The 13,908-nt window shown below is 35.5% G+C and overlaps 1 protein-coding gene across 2 annotated transcripts in view; it reads left to right on the forward strand.

Moving 5' to 3' along the window:
• The window catches only part of Diaph2 (diaphanous-related formin 2), an 807,533-nt gene that overhangs the window by 56,506 nt on the left and 737,119 nt on the right, over positions 1-13,908 (forward strand). For both annotated transcript variants that reach the window (XM_013505853.1, XM_013505854.1), the window contains exon 4: positions 8,872-8,976. In XM_013505853.1, the coding sequence (XP_013361307.1) occupies positions 8,872-8,976 (105 nt within the window). The remainder of the gene's footprint in view (positions 1-8,871; positions 8,977-13,908) is intronic.

Below are 13,908 nucleotides of genomic sequence, written 5' to 3' on the forward strand. Positions count from 1 at the left end.
CAAATCTACTGATGCATATGGGGCCGCCAGGATCCAGTCACCTTCTACACGCATGATTCTTTTAGGGGACAGTTGAGATCTAAGCCATTACAGTAATTGTAATCTTTGCTCATGTGAGGATATAATTTTAGGTAGGGTGTCATTAATTCATTCTCTTCAGAGGTTCGGATACTGCAGCCTGCAAGTAGGAGAATGCTTGAATAATTACTATTAATAAACAGAAGGAAGAAGAGAAATTTAAAAAGAAAATTTTGTGTGGTACTGGGAATTGTGGGGGTTGAATTCAGGACCATCATGCTGAGCTACTATATCCCCAACCCTTTCTATGTTTTATTTTAAGACAGAGTTGCTCTAAGGTGCTAAGTTTTGCAGGCTGGGCTCAAACTCAGAATTTTCATGCTTCAGCATCCCAGAGAGCTGGGATTATAGGCATGTGCTGCCAGTCCTAGCTTCAAGTTCAGATTTGAAAACAGCTGTTAGAAAACTGAAGCCTTAAGCTGAAATAAAGATACGTTACAGGAACAGAAACAATTCATATAAAATTTACAGAATTTATAGCAAATTTATAGAATGGTCAAGAACTGTTACTTCTGTCTTACAGAGAAGAGATATAAAAACCTACAAGGTTGACATTTATGTCTCATAAAGCAAAATAGAATAACAGTGGAAAAGATAGGAAAATAAAAGCGGGGTGTTACGGCGCACACCTGTAATACCAGCAACCTGGGAGGCTGAGGCATGAGGATAACAATTTCAAAGTCAGCCTGGGCAATTTAGCAAGATTCTGACTCAAATTAGAAAAAAAGAAGAAGGAGGAGGGAGGAGGGAGGTGGGAGGAGGGAGGAGGAAGAAAAAAGGGCTTGGAATGTAGCAGCGTGAAGGCCCTAGGTTCAGTCCCTAGTATTGCCAAAAAAGAAAAAAAAATGCAAAATAGAAAATTATATTGGAAGATGAGGGGAAAGTAGTTTAAAAATTATATTGTCTTCTGTGTGTGGCATTTTGAGGAGATGGAGAGGGAAGAAAGAGGAGAGACAGAAGAGAATGAATTAGTGAGCATGTAAATGAATTAGTACATAGCTGGTTCAACATTTGCCATTTTCATCTGCCTCTATTCCATTTAATTTTTCAGGAATGACTTTCGGAGTACTATCAGTGTTTGGGACTGGGACTGTAGCTCAGTGATGGAGCATGCGCTTAGCTTACATGAGGCCCTTGTTTCAAACCCCACTACCGAAAAGAAAAATGAAATAAAACAAGGCAGTGTATGCTGAAGACATGAAGGAATTTGTAAAGGGAAAATTGTATCATGGCATATGTGGAAGGAGGAAAAAGGATTTAGTTTTTGCAAATGTGGCTTTAAAATGCTGTAAGTGGTCAATTAGACTTTAGTCAGCATTTTTAATGTATTTTTCTCATGTAGATACATTAAATGTTAAACATGCTAAAAGCTTGCATTTGTGTTTTGATTATAAGAACTCAGTGTGTACACAAGCAGTTTCATATTCAATTATGCTGTTTAGAGTTAATATTGAATTATGATTATTGCTTTATTTAGTTTTATTATTGTGTTATAAGGCTGGAGTTAATGATTTGGAAGTACCAGCTGTCTAATTAGTAGTATGTTTCTTATTTCCACAAGAATGAAATGGGTCATTATAGAGGGATACGTATTCCCCATTGACCTATGCAGCAAATTTATAAGTATAAAAATGTAGATGGCTTTGGAGTAATTAAAAATATTTAAAGAAATACCATATTGATTCAAACATTTATTAAATTTGAACTACATTAAAGGAACTATGCTCTTTCCTGAGAGTGCAAAGGTAAGTAAATTCCTATCCCTAGTTCACTTGTAGTTTTGAGAAGATATATTTATCATATAGTTTTAATGTAAGTAAAATTATCATGGAGGAATAATAGGTGAGTTTAGCCATTTCCCAACTAGTAATTTGGGGGGAAATCATCCTTAAAAATTAGTGGTTGAGCAGTCTTAAAGTTCAATAGTTAGCCAAATACAGATTTGGTGTGGAGCAGCAGTTCAGAGGGAGAGGGTGATGAAAATGACTATATTTCAAGCAGAGAGACCAGTATCATGGACCAAATGATTGAAATGGTAAGCAACACAGTATGTGTAACAAAGCTAGAAACAAACTAGTGTTTTTAAAACATAAGAGGTAAGATGAAAGGTGGCTTTTTAAAAAATGAGACGAGAGAGATTATAATGTTACTAATAGCTATGATTCTTTTTTTTTAAATTTTTTTTTATTTTAAAGAGTAAAAGAAGGATAACATAATAATGGGGGGGCTTACCAAATTACAGACAAAGTGGTAGGAAATTATCAATGGTTATTGTTTTACATATTGTTATCTACAAGATAGTTTCTCAGGAAAACAAATAGACAAATGATAGTGAGTTACAGACAAAAGAGGTAGGAGATTATCAATAGTTGTACTATACTTAGGTATCTTCAAAGTGGCTTCTAAAGAATATAAATAGAACTATACATGAGTGACCTACTGAATAATCATTCAATAATTCTCAATGGTTGTAGGAAACACATAATAATAAACATGGATCCATTTATGAAATAGGATAGGAACAATACAAACATTACAGACTTATGGATAGATTAGTAGGAAAATATCAATGACTGCTGTAATACATGGTAGTATCTTCAAAGTGGTTTCTCAGAAAGACAGAGATACACAAGAAGGATCTAACAAATAGTTACAGCCTAAGGGTTGTCAAAAATCAAGTGAGCCGTTTGGGACCAAAGCCATTTTTTTGTAGCATTTTCTCTCCAGCCTCCCATCGCATTGGGACCCCACAACCAGTTAGTGTCCTCTCCCCAACTTTCAGCACAAGCAGCAGGAATCCTGCTGCAGACTTCTCTGGAGCTCCACCACAGCCTGTACTGTCAGGGGAAGAATGGCTTCCAGGGAGTCTCCGCAGGTATTGTGCAAGGTCCTCCTGGTTTACAGCTTCCGAGCAGCTCTCGTGACCCCAGTCCACAGGACCTCTGACTCCATGGGCTTAGTCTGCATTCTCATGTTCTCTGAGTCCTTGTTCAGCAGCTGCTCCTCCACTGGCTCTGGACCTTTCTGGTTCTCAGTGGCAGAAGCAAGAGTGGCCCGTTGTATGGCATGTATTCCCAGGGGATGTTCAAAGTTTGAATGATTCACACACGTCCATAGGTGGGCATCAGCAGCCAGTGCATGGTGGGCCAATTGTGTCATTGTTTCTCTGTGTCATGATAGTTCTCAATTGAGCAACGGCGGCCGGCCTGAAGGCTGGCACACAACAGCGCTCTCGGCTGCATGGCTCCCCGTGCACCGGGGGCCCTCCCTCCGGGGGCCTATGAGGCAGGAAGCTAGCCAGCTGGAAGACTGGCGCTCCCTGCCCGTGGCTCCCTGTGTGCCAGAAGCCCTCCTTCCAGGGGCCTATGAGGCAGGGAGTGAGCTGCCGGTCCAAAGACCGGCGTGCCCTGCCCATGGCTCCCTGTGCGCCGGGGGCCCTCCCTCCAGGGGCCTATGAGGCAGGAAGCTAGCCAGCCGGAAGACCAGTGCTCCCCACCCGTGGCTCCCTGTGCGCTGGGGGCCCTCCCTGCAGGGGCCTCTAGTAGCTATGATTCTGTTTGTTGAATTTATTCGTACATGTGTGTAGTACATAATGTTTGCATTCCTGCGGAAAGTTGGTACATATACATAATATATCTTAATTTCATTTTCCATCCCTTTTGGCTTTCCACCCTTCCCCTCATCTCTTTATCCTCTTGTTTTTTCTGTCTTTCTTTTCCATTCTTCCTTTTTACTTGTCTCACATGTTTGAGGTACGTAGTGTTTACATACCTTGTGTGGAGCTGGTACATGTACATGGCACATCCCAGTTCCTTTTTCCATCACTTAACCCTTCTGTGTCTCCTCACTTAGGGTTCTTTGCAGACTAGTGTGTTCACCTTAGGCTTGATATGCATGATTACAACCAAATCTTGACATTTCTCTGAGATGTATAATCTTACCTTCCCTTTACTTTATTGCCTACATCCTTCCAAAATAATACTACTCTGATGGCATAATCTCAGCAGTGTGTGCCATTATAAATTGAAGGGAGGCACATAGTAAATGTAGAGGTATCATTGAGAGGTGAGCAGATCATACCTACCCTCTTTGGATTGGCTGAAAGTGTACAGATATAAACGTTCTTGTTAGTACTTCAAAACTGATTCTACTAAGGGGTTGCAGATTTATGACAATCATATTTACTGAAATTTAACTAGAATGTTCTGAGGCAATAAAGGCATACCCTAGCCTATGTGAGCAGAATTTATGGATTTTGATGAAAACGAGCATAGTTTGGATCAGCAGAAACATGTTTTTAGCCAATAAGATCATAAAATCAGAGGTTGAATTAATAGAGGTATAGTACGTCAAGATGAAGGAGATGGAAGTCTTTTTCTTCCTGGCATTTACCATGGAGGATTTGGGAGAGATAGACATGGATGCTAAGCCACATCACGTGACGATAAATTCAAGCTAGTAGGTTTGCTTTCGCCTGAAAGAGACAGTGTTGCCTTCAAAAATCATTTACATGGTTCTTGAATGATTTCCTTCTGTGCAGTCTGGCTACCATCTTTCCTAGCTCGACCCATCTCTAGTCACTTGAAATACATCAGTAGCCCAAATTATTGAGCTTAAGAAAGTCCATTCTGGCTAATTTAAGTATACTGTTAAGAGATATTAGTTTGCTCTTTGATCAGGAAGTTTATAAAACAGGCCTCAGATAACATTATGGGAATAACTTCCAGAACCACACAACTAAAATACAGTCGGATTAAGGATCTGTTGCCACTCTAAAACTACTTGGTTGAACTGTATTAGTAAAAATTATGCAGCTACTACCAGCAATTCTATAATTATGTGATCTCTGTTGTCACCCATACCAGCAACATGGATGACCTATTCGTGGCCTATTTCTTTATATTGTTCCCTTCTGGATATGCATCTCTTTTAAATGCATTACACTGCTGGAGACTAAGCCATATGGCTGTACTCTAATTATTAGGGAGGCTGATAAATGTAGCTTTTATACATTCTACCTTGTTTTAGATGGGACTGACAATGCCAGGTTATACGAAAATGTGTAGGACATGTTTAAATGATGTTGGGCAGCCAAAAACTGATAGATAACCACCAGACTCTCCTAGCTATCTATGTTCCTGGCCTTTGGCCAGATTTTTCTCATCCTTCATGACTTAAATCCTGCTGAAGGTTTTTCTGGCCTTTCCATCTGTCCTGTGATTCCAAGGGTCCTGCACATGCATTTATTATAATTATTTGTTTCTAATAGGCCATGAATTATTTATTCCACAAACATATATACCATTTAATAAGTATCAGGTATTGCTTCATAAGTAATAACATTTCATTTGAGTGTGAAAGTGATTTCTCAAATTTACACTCCGTTAGTCAGCCTTAGATAATCCCTCCTGTGCAGTATGTATCCAGCAAATAAGTGATTTTAGAAGTAGAGAAGGAAAAGAAAAGGCACAGTCCTGCCACCCTAATACATTATTAGTATTTTGTGTACATATTTCATGTCTAGTCCTCCAAGGAAAAACTTAGCAAAAATTAATCTGCCCTAAAATGAGCTGGGCTAAGGTGGTTGTGAGCTCTCTATCAGTTGAAGTAGGTACAAAATAAAGGTGAATATCTGTGGACTACATTAAAGTAATATACAACCTACTTTTTATGGTTTTGCTTTGATTGAGCAATGGTAGTCATTTACAAGTAAGCTATTCAAATGAGAAGAGGATGTAAGATAGAAAAAGTAAGAGAGACATTGGTCTAGGTGATTATAGAAGGAGAATATGTACATATACTAGCAATTTATAGATATTGGCTATGAATGAGCCACCATAAAAGTCAATGCAGGGGGTCCAAATAGATCTTGTGATTTTTGCTTTTACTGAAGTTGTTTCAAGTTGATTGTCCCTTATGCAAAATACTTGAGACCAGAACTGTTTCAGATTTCAGAGTTGTTTCAGATTTCGTAATATTTGTATGGACATTACTGGTTGAGCATTGCTAATCTGAAAATCAGATATATGAAGTGCTCCAGAAAAAGCACAATATGGCATGTGAAACATTTCAAATTGATACCAAAAAGTTTTAGACTTTGGGCTTTTAGATTATGGATACTCAACATGTGTTTAATAGACAGATGCAGTTTGATGACTTCTCAAGTTTTTTTTCTACCACATTCTCATATGAGTCTTTAAAATAACTAATGTTTTTTGCCCATATTTTACTTGATTGCAAATAAGTGGCTAGAATTATTGAAACAGTAAAAGGATAATATTGATTTTTTACTTTTAGAAATTGAGATCCAATCTTTTGGGGGTTCTACATATAAATGAGATTGTATAGCATTTGTCTTTCTGAGCTTAACTTACTTCACTTAACATAATGATCTCCAGTTCCATTCGTGCTGTCACAGATGCAGGATTTCATGTTTATGGCTGAATGGTGTTGTATTGTGCATATGTACTATATTTTCCTTATTCGTCATTTGATGGACACATACATTGTTTCCATTTCTTGGCTGTTGTGAACAGTGCTGTAGTGAACCTGGGAGTACAGGTATCTCTTCAGCATACTGATTCCATTTCCTTTGGAAGCCAATAGTGAGATTACTGGGTCATATGGTAGTTCTATATCTAGTGTGTGAAGACCTTGTATACTTTTCTCCATAATGGCTGTATTAATTTACACTGCCAATCATTTATGTTCTCATAGTAATTGAGGATAGAATAATGGTTACCAGAGACTATGAAGGGCTGCGGGAGAGAGGATAGGAGAATTTGGCCCAAGGTTGCAAAGTTACATTTAGATAAGAGACATAATAGGTTCTGGAATTCTCTTTATAGTAGGGTGACTGTAGTTAAAAGTAATATATTCTGTATTTCAAAGTAGCTAAAAGAGAGCATTTTGGATATTCTGACACTATTTTGTTGGTTTTCCTTTTCTGGATATTTTGTATAAATAGAATCATACACTATGTGGTCTTTTGTGATTGGTTTCTTTGCTTTGTATAATGTGCTTCCCATGCTCATTTGTTTATAGTATGTATCAGTACTTTATTCATTTTGATGGTTGGATAATGTTCCATTGGGTGGCTCTATGACATGTATCCAGTCATCATTTGATGGACATATGGATAGTTTGTGCTGTTTGGCTATTAGGAGTAATGCTGTAAAAACATACATGTACAAGTTTTGATGTTAAATCCTTTCATTTCTCTTAGGTATATAATCAGAGTTATGTAGTGCTACCTCTGTATTTAACTTTTTCAGGAACTGCCAGACCCCTTTCCAAAATGGCTGCATAATTTCACATTCCCACCAGCAATGAATGTGTGAGGGTTCCATCTTTGTGAACATTTGTTATTTTTTCATTTTTGTTTTTGTTTGTTTGTTTTGTTTTTTGAAACGGAATCTCACCATATAGCCCAGGTTAGCCTTGAATTTTTTATGTAGGCCCAGCTATCCTGGAATTTGAGATCTTCCTGCCTCAGCTTCCTGAGTGGTATGCACCATACCTGGCTCCTCTTCTAGTTAAGCTAGTGGGAGTGAGGGTTATCTCTTCTGATTTTAACTTGCATTCCCTCAATGAATAATGTTGAACATATTTTCATGTGCTTATTGGTCATTTGTGTGTGTGTGTGTGTGTGTGTGTGTGTGTGTGTGTGTGTGTGTATATGTTCATTACTGGGGTCTGAATCCAAGGACTTTGCATTGAACTACTTTACCAGTGCCTTTTATATTTTTGGTTTTGAGACAGAGTCCCAATAAATTGCTTAGTTGCCCAGGCTGGGCCCAAATTTGCAATCCTCAGACGTTTGCTAGTATGCTCAGCTTTATTGGCCATTTTTATATCTTCTTTAGAAAATATTTGTATAAATCTTTTGTCCATTTGTAATTGGTTTATGTTTGTATTGTTGATTTGTAAAGAGTTGTTTTGTATAACTGGCCACTCATCTTTGATCAGATACGATTTTTAAACATTTTTACACATTTTGTAGGTTGTCTTTTCACTTGTTGGATTTTGGAACAAATTTACTTCCATCTTGGTTTTGTGATCCATCAACTGTGTCTTCATGTGTTGCAATGGTTAATATGAGTTTTAAAATGAAGAAAAATAATTTGTTAAATGAAAGCATTATGTGTGTACATCACAAAATAAAAATGGATTCCCAAGCAAATTAAATTGAACCTCAGTGTGTTCCTGTAACTGAATATTTTTCCATTATGAGTGATTTTTGTTTTCCCGGTACGTCTAACTACAGTATGTCTATCCTTTTCTTTTACCTTTTAAGTCCATCAGCAACTTGTGGGTTTTTCTTCAGAAATTTCATAGGTATGTATTCCCTGTTAATTTGCCAATCATATTTGCTTTACTGGATAATAGTGATCTCAAGGGAGCATATGCCAAATAGTAATTGTGTGTGTGTGTGTGTGTGTGTGTGTTTTCTTTTGCTAATGAGGTAAATACTGTAAGTAGTTTGCTGGGGCTGTATAGTGTCTGCCTATGCTATAAACTGCCACTCTATTCTGTGGAATGATTTAAAAATATATTTTTTCTTTCTGCTCACTGGTTGTCTGGGTATACACATAAACCCTGAATATACTGTAAGATGTGCATAAGAGTATGGTATCTAGAGAAAAAAATAATACAGTGAAGTATCCAGAAAAAAAATCTTGGTAAAACATAACTTAAAATTTTAAGACATAGACATTGTTGATGTTTATTAATCCTTTTTGAAAGTCTTAAGCAGAAATTTATCAATGCTCACAGAACTGTTCTTTCTGACAGGAGGACATGAACCTTAATGAAGAAAAGAAAGCTCCTTTACGAAACAAAGATTTTACCACAAAGCGTGAGATGGTTGTCCAGTATATTTCTGCTACTACCAAATCTGTAAGTAAATTTTCCTGGCACCAACACACTGAGCTTAGCATTATCTACTTAAAAATAAACAAACCTCAGATCTTCAAATTCTTACTTCTGTGTATTCACATCAGCTATTTAGGAAATAATTTATTCATTTTTACATGTTTACTGTATATTTTAAAGCTGAAATTTCATGTTTAAAAATGAGATACTTTCATTATTATAAACAATAGACTGAAAAGGATAGGAGGCTTTTGAATTATCTAGTGAGATCGGAGCCAGAGTTTTTTTCCACTTACTAAAAATTGATATTTCATAGATATTCTACCTGAATGTATAGGTTGTTGTAAGAAAAATTGAGATTTTGAGAGAGAAGACATAAACATAGCACATTCGGCCTTTAATTAAGTTTACATTAAAGCTACATGTCTGATGCCTACTTGTGTGTAATTTTTAGCAATGTTTTGAAATATCCAGATTTTTTGTTGTTTTTTTCATTCTATTCAATGGAAGCTGTGTAAGCTACCTCATAATTGACACTGGGCAGCTTTGTTTAATATGCAGGAAAGCATATACTTTAATCAAATCTCTGTGAGTATCTCAACTTGAAAGTAGGGTTTATTGAGGGGACTTAGCAGGAAAAACATACTGTTTTAATAGAGTATTTTGCTTTGTTCATTTCCTAAGGTGCTTCCAAAAATAGTCTTCAGATTTGATTTTTTGGTAAGAAAAAAATGTATTTTTGAAATGGCAAAGTGCATCTTTTACATTTCTGTACAGAGCTTTTCATAACAAGAGTTCATAAAATCACTGTGTGTGTAATTTTATGTGTAGGTGTATGTATATATATGTGTGTGCATACACAACACATATTTAAAACATACATATTTTAAATTTAAAGAGTTGACCAGTGAAGAAAACAGTTTCTTATTGGAAAAATATATTTTAGAGTTATGTGGATCTCCTATTAATACTATTTCAGTATAGTAATTCCAGTAGCAATTATTAAATTTTGAGATTGTGTTGATTGTATATCGTACTTTAGGCAAGCTAAATCTGAATGCTGAGCTATTTAAATATAACACATTGCAGCTCTGCCAGAGCAGAGCAACAGCATGTTTTTTAATTTGCTTCTGTATCCAAGGGCAGAAATATGTTTCAAGTGATAAGTGAAATTTGCCATGAGCATCATTTTCAATAGAATTAGGTGATGCATAGGGTTTTACTTTGAAATTCTGATGAATCTCTTCTCATTTTTGCACTGAAGTTATTGTTCACAGTAAAATGCTTTAGGAAATGCAGGCTATAGATTCAATGTTATTTTTCAAATACACGAAGGCAAGTACACTGAATCTATATAGCTAAATTTGAGTGCAAAGTACAGATAATGATACATGACTAATCATGTGGTCTTTTTTATTGATATGATTTTGTTAGTGTCTCTAGCTCATTTGTAGTTGTTTGTGTAAGTAGGATGGGCTGTAATGACGATTACATGATGCTGTTCTTTCTTGACCTTTTGATTATTCCTTGATCTCTATGCAGAACTTATTTTCATGCTTTTTTCTCTTCATCTGACTAAAGAAATGTATGTTTTGAATTATATACTTATATTTCAGATTAAAATGCAAACATTTGGTTAAATGTTAGATAAGCTCATTTGAAGTGCTTTATTCAAAAGACGAGAGTGGAATATTTCTCCAAAGATACGCACGCACATTTCTTGTTTAAGATGCTAGTCCCAAATTCAGTACTACTGGGTAGTATGTGGTCCTTGTTTGTTTCAGTTTACCTGTGAGCACTTCCTATATGCACAGCACATTTATGAGTCCTTTGTTGTTGTTGTTTGAGACTGTGTCTGACCATGTAGCTCAGGCTGGCCTTGAACTTGTGATCCTCTTGCCTCAGCTTCCCGAGTACTGAGATTACAGGTGTGCCATGCCCAGGTCAGAAAAGGTCTAAGATTATACTTTTTTTTGCTATTATTTTTCATGGCCCATACATGTTGATGGAAGCAATCATATTTTGAAGCTTCCTTATCTTAGGAAGACATTAGTTAGCATTGTTTTAGATCATTAAAACTATGAAGATTTTACAGGTAATTACCTTTGAAAGACAAAAGGGGTAGCATTCAGTGAAAAACAATATCAGATCCTTTGACCTCTGCACGATCAGGATAATAAAATTTGCGTCAATTAGCACCAAATGTATGTATGGTTCTTTACCCATTTATAACTAAGCTTCCCATCCTCATACTGTCATTCATTAGGCTTTAGGTATGTATCCTTGTTTAGTATTTTTCATTATATTACTATGCTCATTAAAAATGTTTCCTTATTTAAAGCAGATGATGGTAATTTACTTTATGAAAATGCTTTACAGGTAGTCAAAATTTTTCATCTTAAAGTAAATAAAAAAGAGTAAGAGCTAGCTAGAGTCTCTGGTGGAAAAATGTTTTATAGTCACATGCAAAACATCTGAGAATTATAGTTAAATTTAAGCATAAATTGAACATTTTCCCTTTTAGCCATCTGCTTTAGTCATTTTGTATAGGATCTAAAAACAAACAAAATGTGAGCTCAACAAATGTCCATCATGCTCCTGAATTTCTGGTTAAGCACATGAAAGTAAGCTAAAACAATGTACGATGAATGGTCAAAACTTGTTTCTAAAGTACACATGAGTCTTTTGCTGTAAATTAATTTTGCTAAAGGTAGCATGGGAAAAGAGAAGATTAAGGAAATCACAAGATAGTAAAAAACTAGTGCTTAATTTTTTTCCTCTTAAAGTGCCAAAATAGTAAAGTTGTATGAATATTAAAGTAAAAAAGGATAGCTTGGGCCACTCTGAGTGATGAATGAACTTGAAGTAGGCAAGTGGCAAGGAATCTCCTCTGCATTTATCTGCCATGAGATGGACTCTTCTTCCTCATTGTAGGAGGTGTGGTTACAGATCTGATGTAAAGGTTGTTGATGTATGTGGATCATTTGTCTACCAACACACTGGAAGAGTCGATATTTTCTTTTCTTTTTTTTTTTTTTTTTTGTATCTGGAATCGAACTTACGGCCTTCTACTTGCCTGGCAGGTGCTGTGCCACTGAGCTATGTCCCTGGCCGTAAGAGTTGGTATTTTCAGAAAAACGATATATGTTTTCGAAAATGAAAGACTAAGCTTTGTTAATATTCCAAAAGTCATACTATCAGGTTATAATCCTGAAACATTATGTGTTGGTACTTTAGAGAGATCTTGCATGCACTTGATAGCATATACAGACATTTATTAAGAAAAGTTATTCACCAAAGTCCTCACTAGTTTGCCAAATGCCGATGTCCTTATCAGAATATTAAGAAATAATTTAAATCAGGTTTTGAAGTTGAGACTTTAGAATATGTTGGATGATATGTTTGAAAATATGAACCCATTAAGAGGTATCACTGATTTAAAACTCAATAGGAAATAAAATAGTGATACCAACTCCATCTACAGATTTGCTAGACTTACCTGTATGACAAGTAGTTAACAGTTGCAGTACAACTGTGTGTGTGTGGGGGGTACGTTTATTACAGTTTTGCTTTTGTAATCAGAAACTACTTTCTCCAGGTATGGTCTGGATATGATGAAATGTTAGCTTCTCTTGAGCAATCAGTCTAATCTATTGTTCTGTGTGCTTTAGCTAAATACAGTCATTCTGCAATCTAAGTGAATCATTAAATGGGCCTCATTTTGGTTGTTTCACTGAGTATAGACTTGCCTTAATTGTTAAGACAGGCTCACATTCTTTTTATAGTCACATGCCCATGCTAAATAAATAAGGGACAAATACAACTTCTGTCTTTTATGGTGGGAGGGAATAATTTAGGTCAATAGCATATCTCTCAATTCAGAAGACTGTTAATGGAACCAAAGGAGCTTTCATTCAACTAAATAATTACTGCCTGTAAATAGTCTGTTGAATGAATTTTTAAGAAACCCGCTTCTCTATTTGGAGATTTATGGATTCCTCTGAAATAATTTACTTAGAAACTGCCATTATCTTTTTGCATCTTGTGAGATATTCTGTTGGACTTAAGACTTTTACAAGGGTTTCAGTGAAATTTGATTTTATATTTAAAGCATTGGCTGAAAAGTGGAACATATCTTGATAATAACTGGTATCAGATTAATGGTTTTAATTTGTGGATTAGTTCTTTTTTGGACACTGCTTGATATTCATGTGTAGGAATCTGATAACAGTGATTTGACTTATTTTTAGATTTTGGCATAAGATTATGTTTAGGATTGTGAATTTGCTTCTTGCTTTCCTAAACACAATTCTGCCTCTCAGAAATTCTTTTATCTCTTGTCTATTAGGAAACTTCAATTTTTTGAACTATTTCCTCTTTATGAATATGTGCATGTTTAGCTATAAACTGCTTCTTTGTTCTCATATTATATAGAAATTCTGATTTTATAATTGAAATGCTAGGATTATTAGGAGAACTAGAATAATAAACAATGTATCTCTGTAATTTTCAAGTACAGGATAAAAAATTTTTATAGACCTTAAGTTTATAACAGTATAAAAATAGCATTTTTCAATTTAAAGTTCTTTTTTGAACTTAATGCATGATTTAAAATTCAGTACTTATATTCTAAAAGAACTTGCTTCAACATTAATGTTATGCTTATCATACAGGAAAAGAAAAAAGCAATCATCAGGAAAAATTCAATTTTCTATTTGCAATTTTTTGAGGGGCTGTATATCAATTGCAAAATGTTGCAAAATATCTGATGCTGGATTACAATTTACTTTACAAAACTTGATAATTTTAAGTTGCCCTATGTGAGAAGCCTATTGCAGAATATTTGAAAATATTCTCATATAGTAATTAGCCTTTATTTGGGAATTCTTATTTTGCAGACAACATATTTTTGAAATATGGTAGATATTGATATTGATATATTTATTTTAGCCTCTA

This window comes from Chinchilla lanigera, unplaced genomic scaffold (genome assembly GCF_000276665.1).
Source record: "Chinchilla lanigera isolate Chin_1 unplaced genomic scaffold, ChiLan1.0 scaffold00102, whole genome shotgun sequence".
Taxonomy (NCBI): Eukaryota; Metazoa; Chordata; class Mammalia; order Rodentia; family Chinchillidae; genus Chinchilla; species Chinchilla lanigera.